The sequence below is a fragment of the Berghia stephanieae genome, chromosome 3 (assembly GCF_034508935.2).
Source record: "Berghia stephanieae isolate SIO BIC M18660-M18661 chromosome 3, UCSD_Bste_1.3, whole genome shotgun sequence".
In the NCBI taxonomy this organism is placed as follows: Eukaryota; Metazoa; Mollusca; class Gastropoda; order Nudibranchia; family Aeolidiidae; genus Berghia; species Berghia stephanieae.
Window position 1 is genome coordinate 91,171,845 of NC_088362.1, and position 15,000 is coordinate 91,186,844.

Here is a 15,000-nt window from a genome sequence, read left to right on the forward strand (position 1 = left end):
GAAAAAGAAGAAGAAGAAGAAGAAGAAGAGAAGAAAGAAAGAGAAGAAGAAGAAGAAAAGAAAGAAACTTTATCAAAACATATATTAAAATGTGATCTCACTCAATTTAGTCGGAATAAGAGGGCAGGTCTGAAGTATACTTGTATTTTGACCCTTTTCATTAGCCTCCTCTAGCTTCTGGCCGACGGCTTCAGTAGCATTGCCGCTATTTGATTTTAACGACTTTGATGAAGCCAATGTTGCCTTGAAGGTTTGCTGCTTGAATTTCAAATCCAACGAGGGATTTCCTTTAGGCTCGTTTCCTTTAATGGTGTCTTTGTTGGCCGTCAATAACGACTGAGATCCTTCCCCTGTAACCCCATTGCCCCGTATAATGTTGACAGAAGACTTTGAGTTAGCATTGGTGGCGGGGGTTGTGTTGGATTTTGGGAAGGCGAGAAAGCGGTAGATGCAAAAATTAATGATGCAAAATAGGATGACGACGTTAAACGCGTAGAAGAACCTTAACTTGGTGCTGCGAATCAACATCCCGTCTGGTTGTCAACAGTCGGCGTCAGAGACGGATATCTGTCAAGTGGACTCTTTACAGTGACAAGAGCAGCTGCAGAAGCATTTGTGGCAGTGATTGTGGTTAATCCTCTCTGATTTGGTGGTAAGCAAGATGAGAGAGAGAGAAAAAACAAAAAAAACTCACAAAATAATTGATGATGGTGATGATGATGATGATGATGATGATGATGATGATGATGATGATGATAATAATAATAATAATTATTATTATTATTATTAATTTTATTAATTTTATTATTATTATTATTATTATTATTATTATTATTATTATTATTATTATTATTATTATTATTATTATTATTATTATTATTATTATTATTATTATTATATTATTATTATTATTATTATTATTATTATTATTATTATTATTATTATTATTATTATTCTTATTCTTATTATTGAAGCGGTGCATTGAGGGACAGCTGAGAAAAAGAAAAAAAAAAAACGCGCCACTTATTAAAAATCTGACATAAAGCATAACCGGGAGATAATGGGCTTGAATTTCAGCCGCAAATTGACAATTTAGCATCTGTGATATTTATGGATGCTCAAAATTATAGATTCCAATGTCAATACAACCCTGTTAACAGTAAATTGAAGTATTTATTTTGTAGTTAAAATCACAGTCATTCTTTCTAACCCACGAAAACTCACTATACATAATTTAATATGACGTACTTTGATTGCTTGAAAGAGGATAGCGCAGTACTTCTCCGTCTACCTAATGAAATCAAAACCAGATGATCAAAGCTCTGAACTAACATTAGAGGTTTGATCATCTGGAGACTAAAGAATAAGAGGGCGTGCTTATCTCTGAAGTTGACATCAGAGGTTAGATCAGCGAATTGACAAAAACGCTACTTCAGAGGTTAAATCAACTGTTCATCGATATAACATAATGATATGCAGACATCTACAACGTGCAGCGAACAAAAACTCTATATAGATTTGTCTTCTTCTTCTTCTTCGTCCTCTTCTTCTTCTTCTCCTCCAAAAAATTAATTAATTAAATAGCAATAAACAAATAAAAAAATAAAAATTTGAAAAAAATTGTAAAAACAAACAACCAAAACATCTGACTCGTTCAGACTGTGCGGTCGATGTGCATTCCCAAAGACAAAGGTAAGAAAAGATTATGGTACGTACTTTAAAGGCATGGACATTGCTAAGAAACTTGATACTAAACAAATAAGTTGTTCCATAAGTGGGACGTATAATTTGGTAAACCAAGTAGAGGTGACTGTCAACTTTCGTTATGAGAAGGAGGAATAATTAAAGTTGAAACTAGAGCAAGACATTAAATGAAATACTAAAGCATTTATATAGAGCAATGTCCACTAATAGTGATCAAAGCGCTTAACAAGAGATCCCTAGCTAACAGGAGCACTTAACATCTAGGAAGAGATCGACACCTATAGATAGAATGCGCTTGGCCAAGGAGTTCACAACATTGCCATCCGGAAGTATAACGGACCAACACACACACTCTGTGTAACCATGAACTTTTATAGTCTGGTTAATATAGTTTAGTGAAAACAACTCACAAACGCGGATGGCAAAAACAATAAAAAAGGCCTGAGTGACGTCATCTTCGAACTATCTATAAAATATTTGGCGATATTACATTTTTTCCCGACCGAGACAATGCTGTTAACTCATTTTACACACGAGTACGATGAGATTTAAGAGATTTTTACAAGGACTCAACAATGCACCGATCAGAGCAGGTCTCGATTCCTGGACTTTCCAGTGCATAAGACGAGTGTCCTTCCTTCCACACAACATACATACAAAAATACTTTAGAATTGATAAAGACTAAAGGTGTTCCTGTACAAAGAAAAAAGAGGAAGCAAGAAAGAAAAGTATAAAACTGAAGTTGTGTTAAATGGTCGCTCTATAAATATGTGAGAAAACACCAAAAAAAAAAAAAAAAAAAAAAAAAAAAAAAAAAAAAAAATTAAAAAACTTCAAAACAAAACACACATAAACACGTACACAGGTTCACAACTGTAGACATAAACACACACAGGGACAAACACATACAGACACATACACACACACTCCATATTTTGGAAAATGTAGTAAACAAGTTGCAATACACTCGACCCTAGACGCATTGAAATGAGAAGACTAAACCGTGAGATATTTGACCAGATAACAAAAATGCAAGATATTATAATATAAAGCTCCTGTCCCTGCTTGTATAACATTGTCGCAATAATTATGCACAGAGCTGTCCAATACGGAACACTTAGTCCAGATCGCTGATATATATCATGTTGCTTGTTTGTTTTTCTTGTTGCTTGTTTATTTGTTTTCTAAATAATTATCACTATTCAAAATAAACTGCCAATACTCTCCACTCTCCCTCAACTCCCAACCCCCTCCACCCCCACTCCGCCAAGTCTTCATTCTGGCTAGTCTAAACTATAAGGGAGCAACGACACTATTAAATTTTACGAACTCATTAAATGCGATGTTCGATTTATCTCTCTTCCACTAAATTTTGCCCCCATTTCATCAATAACCATAGCAGTTACCTCGATACAACTCGGTTTTTAAACATGTTCAATTTCAATTTATTTATTTTTAGACTTTAGCCAATAATTCACAAGATTTGAAGACAACGTGCAGGAGAGAAACTTGTAAATGAAATCAACAAAACAAGGTAAAACTAAAAGTAGTGGTAACAATGATAACACTAATGATGACAATATAATAATACGCGTATAGGCCTAAGGGCCAGGAGAAATGCGTCGCTTCTCCATTTCTGGATTCGGAGTTTGGGGAATAGTGTAAAGCAGTGGCGTGGCATGCTTATCGTATAAGGTGGTGCCAGAATCAGAAGAAAATTACTTAAACATGCTATAATATTTATTGTAAATACAAAAGAAAGAAAAAATATATATACCAAAAAGACTTACTGAAATGAGGCGGTATATACCATTTCTTAGTTTTATATTTTTTTAATGCTGTAATCCATTTTAAAAGATGGAAACGGTGCAAGGCACCAAATAACCAATATAGCCACGCCCCTGGTGTAAAGTGTGTGTGTATTGGGGTGGGGAAGGGGAAGGGGAAGGGGGGAAATAGTCCCTTTCTTTATGTTTCAATTCATTTTTCAAAATAAAAAAAAATTCTTTACTTTTAGAGTGTTGATAATGTCATAAGTATTGCTAATAGTCATCTTTTATTTTTACTGTCAAACTTTTGTCTTAACATTATAATCATCTGGTCTCAAGAACCATAATGGAAAAGAGGGATCTAGAAGTAAAAAAATAAAATAATAAAAACAGTTAAGGAGGGGAAAAAGTCGGCACAAGAAAGCATAAAACATATTTTTAAACTCACCCGACTAAAGAAATGAATGCACTGCATAATACACTGTGGCCACGATAATAATGGATACGTTATGACAACTGAAACCAAGGTTTACAATTCTAGTTACTGGTGACAGCCTGTCTTCCGTTTATTTTCAATACAGGAGGCGTACATAAGCCTTTTTAATAAAGGTGGATAACAGGCGAGGAAATGGTGGATCACAGCCGGGGATTAAAAGAAAATCAATCAGCCAATAATCATTATTCTTGTGAGTATATCATAAACATAAGGAAAAACCAGGCTCTAATGTGAACATATTATTTCGTTAAACAGCTCTATGTATTATTAAGATTTTCCGATATTACCTTCACCGAACGCCATTATGGGCCTAGTTTAACACTGTAATGGACAGTATTTTGTGTCATTAAAAAAAAAAAGTACATTATAACAAAGAGCCCATCATGATTTGGGTTATCATAGATGCAATTAATTACACGTCGACCTTCACACTTGGCTTACAAATAAGATGGTGAATCTCCAATGTGACATAATGCGATCAATAAAAGACCTAAAAAGGGGAGGGGAAGCGGGGGGGAGGGGGGGGGGTTGGGGGTTTAGATTTGAAACGTAGTTTGACCAGTTCCCAGCATCATTCCTATATATATACACACACATATATATATATATATATATATATATATATATATATATATATATATATATATATATATATATATATATTGAATCGTGTTTGATACAAATATGGTACGAAAAGTGCTCGACATGTAGTATATATATATATATATATATTATATATATATATATATATATATATATATATATATATATATATAGACACGTGTACGTGACATGTGAAATAATCTACAAGGGAAGGGGGAGGGAGAGAGAGAGAGAGAGAGAGAGAGAGAGAGAGAGAGAGAGAGAGAGAGAGAGAGAGAGAGAGAGGAGAGAGAGAAAGAGTGAAAGAGAGGGAAAGAGAGGAAGAGAAAGAGAGACAGGAGAAGGAAGAGAGAGAGAGAGAGAGAGAGAGAGAGAGAGAGAGAGAGAGAGAGAGAGAGAGAGAGAGAGAGAGAGAGAGAGAGAGAGAGAGAAATAAGAGATGAAATTATAGAAGAGGGAGATATAAAGAAAAGAATGTTAATGTAGGAAAATTGAGTACTGTGCACCATGGCATGGGAAATAATATGCAAGGGAAGGAAAGAGAGAGAGAGAGAGAGAGAGAGAGAGAGAGAGAGAGAGAGAGAGAGAGAGAGAGAGAAAGAGAGATGAAAACATAGAGAAGGAAGAGATAAAAAGAGATAGACATTGTAACTTAAGATCTTGTGGACAGGAGGAGGGGGGGGGGGGGCGGTAGATTGATATTTGCTTTGTTTTATACCACATTATATCGCTTTCCCACATGGTTGAATGACTGATTGATTTGACTGATTGAAAGAGGTTAGAGTTTGGTTATTTTTCATTATATTAATATGTAAAAGAAGAACAATAAAGTAAGTAAAACTAAAACCAGACGAGGTTACACCATGAAACTTAAAACTAGCTTATAAGGTTTTTGGGGGGGGGGGGGGGGTGAGGAGGGGGTGAGGGGGGTGGGGGGAGATTGCGATTGAAAGATGAAGAATGAGAAAAAAAGGGTTGAGGTGGGAAGAGAGATTGTAGGTTGTACTAGTGCTTTGTTTTCTCCAAAACGTTGATTGACTGAAACGGGAATCAAACTATAAGCTATCATTTTGTGGGTGATCCTTGTTTGTGAAACAGTTACCATGCTTTACAGATAAAGCAGAGATTTATTTGTAATGGTCCATAATCTATGTTTTACTGTGTTGATGTTGATTGTTACCGTGCTATCAGGAGCTGCTTGATTTTCAAAGCTGCATTTAAATCAAGGTTATAATCAGTTGGAGCTTGACCCAGAATCCAGAATCATTACAACCTTTGCTACTCAAGAAGGCCTATACAGATGTAACCGATTAAGTTTCGGAATCAACAATGCATCAGAAATTTCAATCACTAAATAGATTATCTGGAACAGTAATTGTCAGCGACGATATCTTAGTTTTCCGAAAATCGCAAGAAGAACACGACCACTATCTTCAAAATGTATTTAACAGACTCAAAGAGAAGAACCTTACCCTGAATAAAGAGAAATGTCAATGCAGGAAAACAAACATTGGATTTCTTGGACACACTTTCAGTAAAGACGGTATAAAACCGAGTCCCAACAAAATCAAAGCGATTATGGATATGCCATCACCAAAATCGACGTCTGCGGTCCGAAGTCTCCTTGGTAGGCTAAACTATCTAAGACTAAGCCACCGTCACATATAAACTGCGTAAACTCACTCAAAACAAATATACACTTTCATGGACAGAAAAAAAATGAAAGAGTGCTATCAGAAATAAAGAAGAGACTGCAAGAAACAACAAGTCTTTAATATCGATCCTATGAAAATATTGAAATCTATGTAGATGCGAGTCCCGTTGGTATTCCAGGCATACTAACACAAACAAACGACCACAGTGATTCCAAAATTGTTCAATTTGTAAGATGATAACTTACCGAAACTGAACAGCAACAGCAACATTCACAAACAGAACGAGAGAGAGAGAGAGAGAGAGAGAGAGAGAGAGAGAGAGAGAGAGAGAGAGAGAGAGAGAGAGAGAGAGAGAGATATTAGCTGTTACTTGGGCGTGTGAATGTTTCCATATTTATCTCTATCACCATATCTACAATCTTCACAAATCACAAACCGCTAGTAACACTTTTTTGGTAATCCAAAAACTAAGCTTCCTTCCAGAATTGAACGCTGGATAATGATAACACACTCGGATGCTGTGAATGTAGTTGATAAACCCGGGAACGGTAACCCATTGAGTTGACATCCAACCGTTAGACCATTAATAGATGACTGAAACGTAGCAGAAGAATACATCAAATACATTGTTGACAATACTATACCAAAAGCAAAGACATTGGAGGAAATAAACCACGAGACACATTCTGACGAAACACTACTGGCAATAATCAAATCAGTTCAAAATAACCACTGGCATAAAAATGAAAACAACATTTCCAATGATGACAAACAAACCAGTTTAACACTGAAACAATGCCAAGATGAGCTTTCAATCACAGATGATGGTATTATAAAATTGTTCCTCCAAATGCAATGGTAAAACGTGCTATATATAGACCTCGCGCACTCATCAAGGACAAAATAATACATTATTATTAATGAGAGAAAAAAAACACACATGGTTTTGCGGAATGAGACAAGCAGTTAATGACGCTGTAAATAAAGAATTGTTTTGCATGTCAATTGGCTACACCATCAAATGCAAGATAGCCGGGGAGGGGGGGGGGGGGGGGGGGGGGTGAGGAATAATTGCCTCACACTTTGTTTGGCCGGGTTATTTTTCATAGGAGACAACTCGTGGATTGTATTCGTGATAATGCTTTTATTACTGATGGCGCCCCTTAGTTATGTCTTGCACATGGAAAATTATGTATGACCATTCAACTTTCTAGTCTACGACATTACTTTGTAAGGGGTTATTTAAATATTATCAAAAGAATACGCCAAGACCACAAGATACAGTAGTCTCATACCAGAAGTTCAATGCTGTTTTTAAAATATTCATTCAGAGATCGGGGAAGCTAAAACAAGGTGTCAAATGCATTCTCTTAATTTGTGTCGTTTTGTTACTTTGGGTGTTTTTGAACACATTTTGATTTGAAAATTAAATTTTAAGTGGGGACGATCAATTTCCAATTAATTCCAATCGAGGATATCCTCTTCCTGTGTTTTCTTTCCTCCTAACATTTGTTTTCCTCGTTCACTTTGACCCTTGTCTTTGTCCAGGAGTAAAACTACTTTACTTTACTCTGACATCGGCTTGGGTCGTTTACTGAGCGGACACGTCAAGTTGAAGTGTTTTGTTGTTTTTTTGATGTTGTTGTTCTTTTATATCATAAACTCCTCGTTGTATTTAGGTGTTTTTGTTTGATTGATGGTTTTGTTGGATTTAATTATTTGAGTGCCCATTCTTGGCGGATTCTGTGCATTTTGTCTTGATGTCCCAACTTGACGTAATAGGAGTTCAATACGTACTAAAATTTAAAAATAAACGGAAGTCAAAGTTCTATGCTCTACTGACCAGATCTTTTCATCCCTATAACAATGATACCAAAACTATGTTTTTGGGACAATTTTGAAGAACGTTGTGCTAATTTGAAAACATCGGTAAACGACGTAACTGCGTAATTGCCTGAAGTGCCATTTTCAGAGACCCACATAAAAAGGCAATCACCCTATGAGCTTACAACAGCTACATAAAGCCAAGTAACCATAAGATAATAACAATTTTTAAAGAGCATAGAAGTACTCAAAATACTCCATTTATTAGATCAAAAATGAAAAAACCCAATTTTCGCAAAGAGAGGTAAAATGAAAAAAAAAGTAAAATTAATAAAAATAATTAAAAATCAAGTAATTATATAATACACAAGGAATTAATGCCATAATTTTAATTATTGATCAATAAATAAGTATTAATGCAACATAGAGATAATTGTTTGAAAACAATACGTCTTCTTAAAAATGTATAAATTGATTAAAATTTCAACCATAAAAATAAAAAATAAATAAATGAAAGAGCGCCTCAAATCCAGCAAAACCATGCTTAAATGATACTTAAACACGGTGCCAGCAGCATAGAGAAGCATATACGCTCATGACTCTATAGAATACCAATATTTAATATTCATAAGTCAGCACTTGCTACGATCGCTAAATTTTGCAAGTTTGCTCAACATCAATAGTATCGCAAAGATGACAAAGCAATGATACAAACTAATCAAGAATCAAAACACCCTTCAAAATTTCAATTGCTTCATCAAGAGTGCCAATTCTTTTTCTCTCTCTTCATGACTAACTTCTGATATCGAATGTCGTTCTTAATAGTTTCCTTAATCTTTAGAAACTCTCTGCTCATTCAATCTACAACTGATAAGCAATCAACATCACAGCTATAAACATATGGGACCACCACCTTTTCTTCACTGCCTTCACGATGCTAGCTGATTTATTCATTTTGCCAATCTGTTTTTGATTCTTTCTCTCCTGATTAATAACAAATCTTCTTCCAATCTCAATAGCATGTTCCTCTCTATATGTTTTACCTCCAGAAATCTGGGCCAAGCTTCCTAGCAGTAGCTAAAATCTTATCACGTTCCTTCAAAGGCTTCTTTTGCTTTTTGTGACACTGCAAGAAGTGGACGCTCAAATTATCATAGATGTCATCACCTATTTTGGAAACAAATAAAAGTTTTACTCTTTAATCTAGACGCTGGAATATGGTGCGCACGATTTCCACATAATTTTAAGGAAAAATGGGTGATCAATTTCCAAAAGAACGCATCTTTCATCTATAGATCAGTAAAATTAGGTGCCCCAAACGTAAACAATAACAAGTTGCTTGTGATTTCCGTTAGGGACCGGAATAATTTACGCACAATATAGGTCTCCCAACTTTGTAGTTTGAATTGTAGGCAATACACTTTCAGTATTGAAAATATGTTTACATAAAATCTAACAGTTGCAGAAATAATAATATAAGGCTAAATTATTATGAAAATCAGGCTCCGAATAATTCTCGTTTTGTTCACACCAGCGCAATAATTTGCTCTGGTCTAAAAATAGATAGACTGTAACTTTTGATAAATTTTACCTTTTGTTCCATAAAATATCCATATCTAGACATTATTTGATGCATGATCGAGTATTTGTGAATATGTGTTTCTTTTGCCACCTAACAGCCACATTTTAAAGGTTATTTTTTTCTATTATTTACATTGGAACGTGAGCTGTCAAGACAGGAACATGTGGTCTGCCACGTGCTTCTAGACCTTGTTTACGTTTGGGGCACCTTCCTTTACTGTTCTATAGGGATTGAGATTAGCGGAAGAGTAGCGTCCCGTGATTGGACGTCACCCATAGTCTGTGACGTCACCGGCGGAAAAGTTATTAGAGAGACGCATGCGCACAACTAACATGACGTTCTCTCTCTAATAGAGCAGTAAAGTTAGGTGCCCCAAACGTAAACAAAGGTCGAGAAGCACGTGGCAAACCACATGTTCCTGTCTTGACAGCTCACGTTCCAATGTAAATAATAGAAAAAAATAACCTTTAAAATTTGGCTGTTAGGTGGCAAAAGAAACACATATTCATAAATACTCGATCATGCATCAAATAATGTCTAGATATGGATATTTTATGGAACAAAAGGTAAAATTTTCTAAAATTTATCAAAAGTTACAGTCTTTCTATTTTTAGACCAGAGCAAATTATTGCGCTGGTGTGAACAAAACGAGAATTATTCGGAGCCTGATTTTCATAATAATTTAGCCTTATATTATTATTTCTGCAACTGTTAGATTTTATGTAAACATATTTTCAATACTGAAAGTGTATTGCCTACAACTCAAACTACAAAATTGGGAGACCTATATTGTGCGTAAATTATTCCGGTCCCTAACGGAAATCACTAGCAACTTGTTATTGTTTACGTTTGGGGCACCTAACTTTACTGCTCTATAACTTTTCCGCCGGTGACGTCACAGACTATGGGTGACGTCCAATCAAGGGACGCTACTTTTCCGCTAATCTTATTCCCTATATGTAACCAAACTGATTGGCGTCATTGTCCCAAACCCTGGTCCTCACTAGTAGAAAGAAGTTAGATAAAAAATAAAACCGGCTAGACCCTAATATCTATGAGATACAGGATGAGGAAGGCTTTGAGAGTTGTTTTTTTTTTTAAATTACGAAGGGGAAAATTATCAACTTACGAAAAACAGAATTTAACAGTAAGGTACTGGATCTATTCATGATGAACGAGAAAGTATCAATTACTATGATGAAATGATAGACGGAACATAATAACTAAAGATCAACAATGATCAGATGAATTAACAACTAAAGATTAATATGAGTAGATCTGATTTGGATATTTAAGTTTACATCCTTAAAGAGTTCGGGGACTCAGGAGAGGAGGTCAGAGTGAAAAGAGGGCAAATACTCAAGATGATGACGTGGCATAACAACCAATGACACGTGACAATGCTTACCGACGACGGTGTAGAATAATAACTTTGGCCATAAGAGATTAGAAAAACAAGCAGGCAACGAAAATAAAGTGAAGGAATGACGTCATAGAATCCGCGATAAAAACAAATCGACAGATGTCTGGGACACACATGTTCTTGATTGGATTCATATCAGAACTGACTGACGACCACACCCTAGCCTAAAATGATTATTTTTTTAATTAGAAAAAAAAATTATGCTCTTCCGCCACGACATCATACGATATCGTCGCCTCGGCATTTCACGAAGGAATATAGATAATTTTATCAAACAAGGCGTCTGATGTCAATAGGAATCACCCATGTTGTCCGAGTGAGAAAATTGAGGCTTAATAATCTAGCCCAAGGGAAAAAACGAAAGTGCCTGAAGCGGGGCTCGAACTCGATACTTCCGGGCTACAGTACAATGCCTTAACCACTCGGCCACTTCGCCCCCCCCCTTTTTTTTTTAAATATAAAAAGCCTTGCGTAATTCGAGCCCTGTACGATGGTGCATTGTCATGTATTAAAACTGTTGCCTTTTCATTGTCTTAGAACAGTGAGTTAATGTATCCTAAGTGTAATTATTTGATGACAGCCTGCCATCTATTCTCACGAGCACGAGGGATGTCTTTTAGCCTCTAATGATCACACTCTAAACTATCGCAGAACCATTTCCTGTTTCTGGCCTGAATGATAATTTCTTGCTGAAAACGTTCATCATATTTCCTGTAACAAAAATGTGTCTGACAGCAGAATCAGTTTCGAGTTTGACTCTTTGGTGAACAAAACATTTGCCATTTGTTCATTGGATCACCGAAGATGTTTACGTACTTGAAACGGTTCGTTCTGTGCAACTCGGTCAATAAAGGCCTTTGCGCTGCTATTCCAACAGATAGCAACCGATGTCTAATGGTCAAAGTTTAGATGTCAGTGTCTCTAGCTCTTAAAATAATTGATTTAGAAAGGAGTTTCTTAGTGCTTTTGCTCAATATCGACATCTTCATAGGTTGGTTTCGTTGAACGACCTTCCTATGTTTCAGCGATTGTTACCAACATGATGGTCTTACCTGCGAAAGTGGAGAAGAGAGTATTCCCGTTTTGGATATGGTTATTTGCTGTATGTAGTCTTTGTGCGGCGGTCCTAGCTGATCGGCATAAGGGTAGATTTGCTGCTGGTGACTGCTTGTCTTACTCTTGTCTTCCTGTTTCTCGGGCACCATTGATCCACTTGTATTGCAGCAATTGGCCCTATACCAATTGACTGCCATATATTTTTTGTTTGTACCATAATCATTGTGAAATGATTTGAAAGTGCGCCATTTAACATCTAAAACCACCACTTTACGAAACTGAATCACCAGCCTGTCCTTTACAAAGCACAAGCCTACCGTGCACCGAATGACTACATAGCACACCTCGGGAAGGAACTAGGCATTCGTCACCGTTATTGGTGTCATTTATTTATTTCTTCATTCTTTCATTCATTTATTTAATTATTTATAATATCAATGTAGAGTGGTAGGTCCCTGTGGGTAAAGTTGTGTTCGCTCTCTCTCCACCCCTAGTTGGACACCTCTTTCTGCAGGGACTTGCTGTACCGTGAATTTCCAATTGGTATAATCTACTATTAGATGCTCTCGTTCTTTTGGGGCAACGCAATACATTAAAGTCAACACTCTTAAAGTAAACGTCTGCTTAAAGTCAACACCTCTTATTGAACCAAAATATTATGTTCTTTATCTCTGTGTGTCCCATTGATAATGGAAGGAATCAATTCTGTTTAAAGTCAAACATTCTTTCTGTCCCGCAGTTTTCGTTTTATCAAGACTCCACTGTATTTATGTTGGTCTCGTTTGCAAATATCTTACAAATGCTGTTCATCAACATTGCTATGGTATTGACCTTTCTTTGTTTTTAGTTTTCAATTGGACCATCTGAGTTAATATATTATGTCTAGATACTGGCAAATTGCCTAAAATAAACCTTTAAATTTTTTAGCCTATAACTGCAAGCTGTCCATATCAAAGTTAAAGATGGAGACCCAGAAGGTCTAACCAAACCAAAGACATCTTGCCAAAGGAGCAAGTATCTGCTTAGCCACTATCTAAATACTGTAGTTAGCTCAAACCATAAATCTTGTCCGATTTCTCTTACGCATCAAAATTTACAAACCCATCCACTAGGTACTCAATCATAAACATTACACCTGTATTTTTTGTGGCAAAAGAAAACTGATATGAACAATGGCTCTGATGGCTTGATAATCAGGATAGCAGATGCATTTAAGCTTATCTTTGAGAATTAAGGCAATTATCTAGATAGATTTATATCTTGTATTGGTAATTATTTCCTTTGCCACAAAGGACTTTGAATAATTCACAGATCTAAACGGCATCGGCAAAAACTGGGAACAACAGATCTCTGGCGGGAAATGGGCTCTACTCTCGTGTGACGGTGGGTGGTAAAGGCAAAATACACGAAATCGCAAAATGAAAATTACCCTAGAGCCCAAATTGCTAATTGTGAAATTTGTGATTATCCTGTTTAACAAAATAAAATCGTACTTCCGGTTTACATTTTAATAAAAGCATGATGAGTTACAAAACCCGTTTGTAAGTTTTAAAGACATATGGAAGTATCCGAAAGCTCCTACATCCCCAGTATTCTTTTTAAAAATATAATGTTCTAGTAGGAGGAAGACTTTTTTTTAAATCCCGTAATTGAACATTATATAAACAAAATACTGGGGATGTAGGAGCTTTTGGAAGGCCTCCCAAGACATCTATTAGTTTCGCGTTCTGTTTATTTACTAAGCTTTACATATGTCTATAGTATATTTTTATTTTCGCTATTTATAAATGTCAACGTAAGAACTTTCTCGGACTGTATTTGACTGAAAAGTAATACATAGGTTTTTTTCATCTTGTGTAGATATGTTGTATTTGTATTGTGGAGATGTGTCCCTAAAAAGACACCCCTCAAAAACAGCGACAAACTGATTTTCTCAACTCTTGTCTTGGCTAAATGATCTCCACTCTTAAATTTTGAAAGAGGACATTTTTTAATCATTAGATCCATTAAAAATGAAGAAAAGTCTCCTATTTTTAAAAAGTTGAAACGTTGTCTTTCAGGACATGCCCGTACAGAGTGATGCGCCCAATAAGACAACTTAAACCCGCAAAAGTCCGTATAAAATTTCCATTAAAGAAAAGATTACAGAACATTTTTATCAATAATGAATGGAGTTACTAATAAAATAATTGTCCTCTTTCAAGATGTCGGGTGAAAATATACGATTCTTTTTTCTCTTTGTATTTATTTAAAAACACAACGAGCTCGAGAGTGTGTGTCACAGCACGATAAAAATATAATGAGTTTAATAGATACAAATAAAGGAAAGGATAAGTTTATTCTCCCCCTCCAAGTAAGATTATAAGATAATTTGTAACCAAATGGTATGGTATTGGTACTTCTATTCACCATCATTTGTATCTTTCTCCTGCTTGAATAATAATTTGATCCAAAAATAAAAACGTTGGATTTGTATTCATGCGCACCAAAAGATTATTTATAATTGCCAATCAGCTGTCTTTTGCACGTTATTTCACACCTATAAAATGTTTATTCAACGCTTTCAAAGCATAATTCAACGATTACATATTTACTAAGAAATGATAGTGTTTTCCAATGAGAGTGTGGAATAAAATCCCTTCGTTGCTAATTTGAAGAACGTCTTGTTGAGGCCCACCTTTTTGACACGTTTGTGCCCAAAAATCTTCTCAGCTCATGTCTGTGTTTGATTATTTTCACTGTTTGAAAAGCGGGTACAGTAGAACGCACTTATAACAAAAGCACTTGTTACAAAGTGATGCAAATAGGGTGGCGTCAAAGTCATTCCTCCATCTGTAAATAAACATTCCATTTAAATTTGCGTCTTAGATCTCTTTTCTTCTTTTTT

General features: G+C 35.6%; 1 protein-coding gene across 3 annotated transcripts in view; it reads right to left on the bottom strand.

The window, feature by feature from the left end:
* LOC144968810 (beta-1,4-N-acetylgalactosaminyltransferase bre-4-like) overlaps window positions 1-15,000 on the bottom strand; it is a 91,978-nt gene that overhangs the window by 15,350 nt on the left and 61,628 nt on the right. The window contains exons 2-3 of one of the 3 annotated variants that reach the window (XM_078907517.1): window positions 9,096-9,219; window positions 102-641 (exon numbers count right to left, since the gene is read on the bottom strand). In XM_078907517.1, the coding sequence (XP_078763643.1) occupies window positions 102-528 (427 nt within the window). In that variant the 5' untranslated portion in view covers window positions 529-641; window positions 9,096-9,219. Of the gene's footprint in view, window positions 1-101; window positions 642-3,922; window positions 4,049-9,095; window positions 9,220-15,000 lie in introns of those variants that run through there. The other 2 variants (XM_078907516.1, XM_078907518.1) reach the window with 2 other exon arrangements.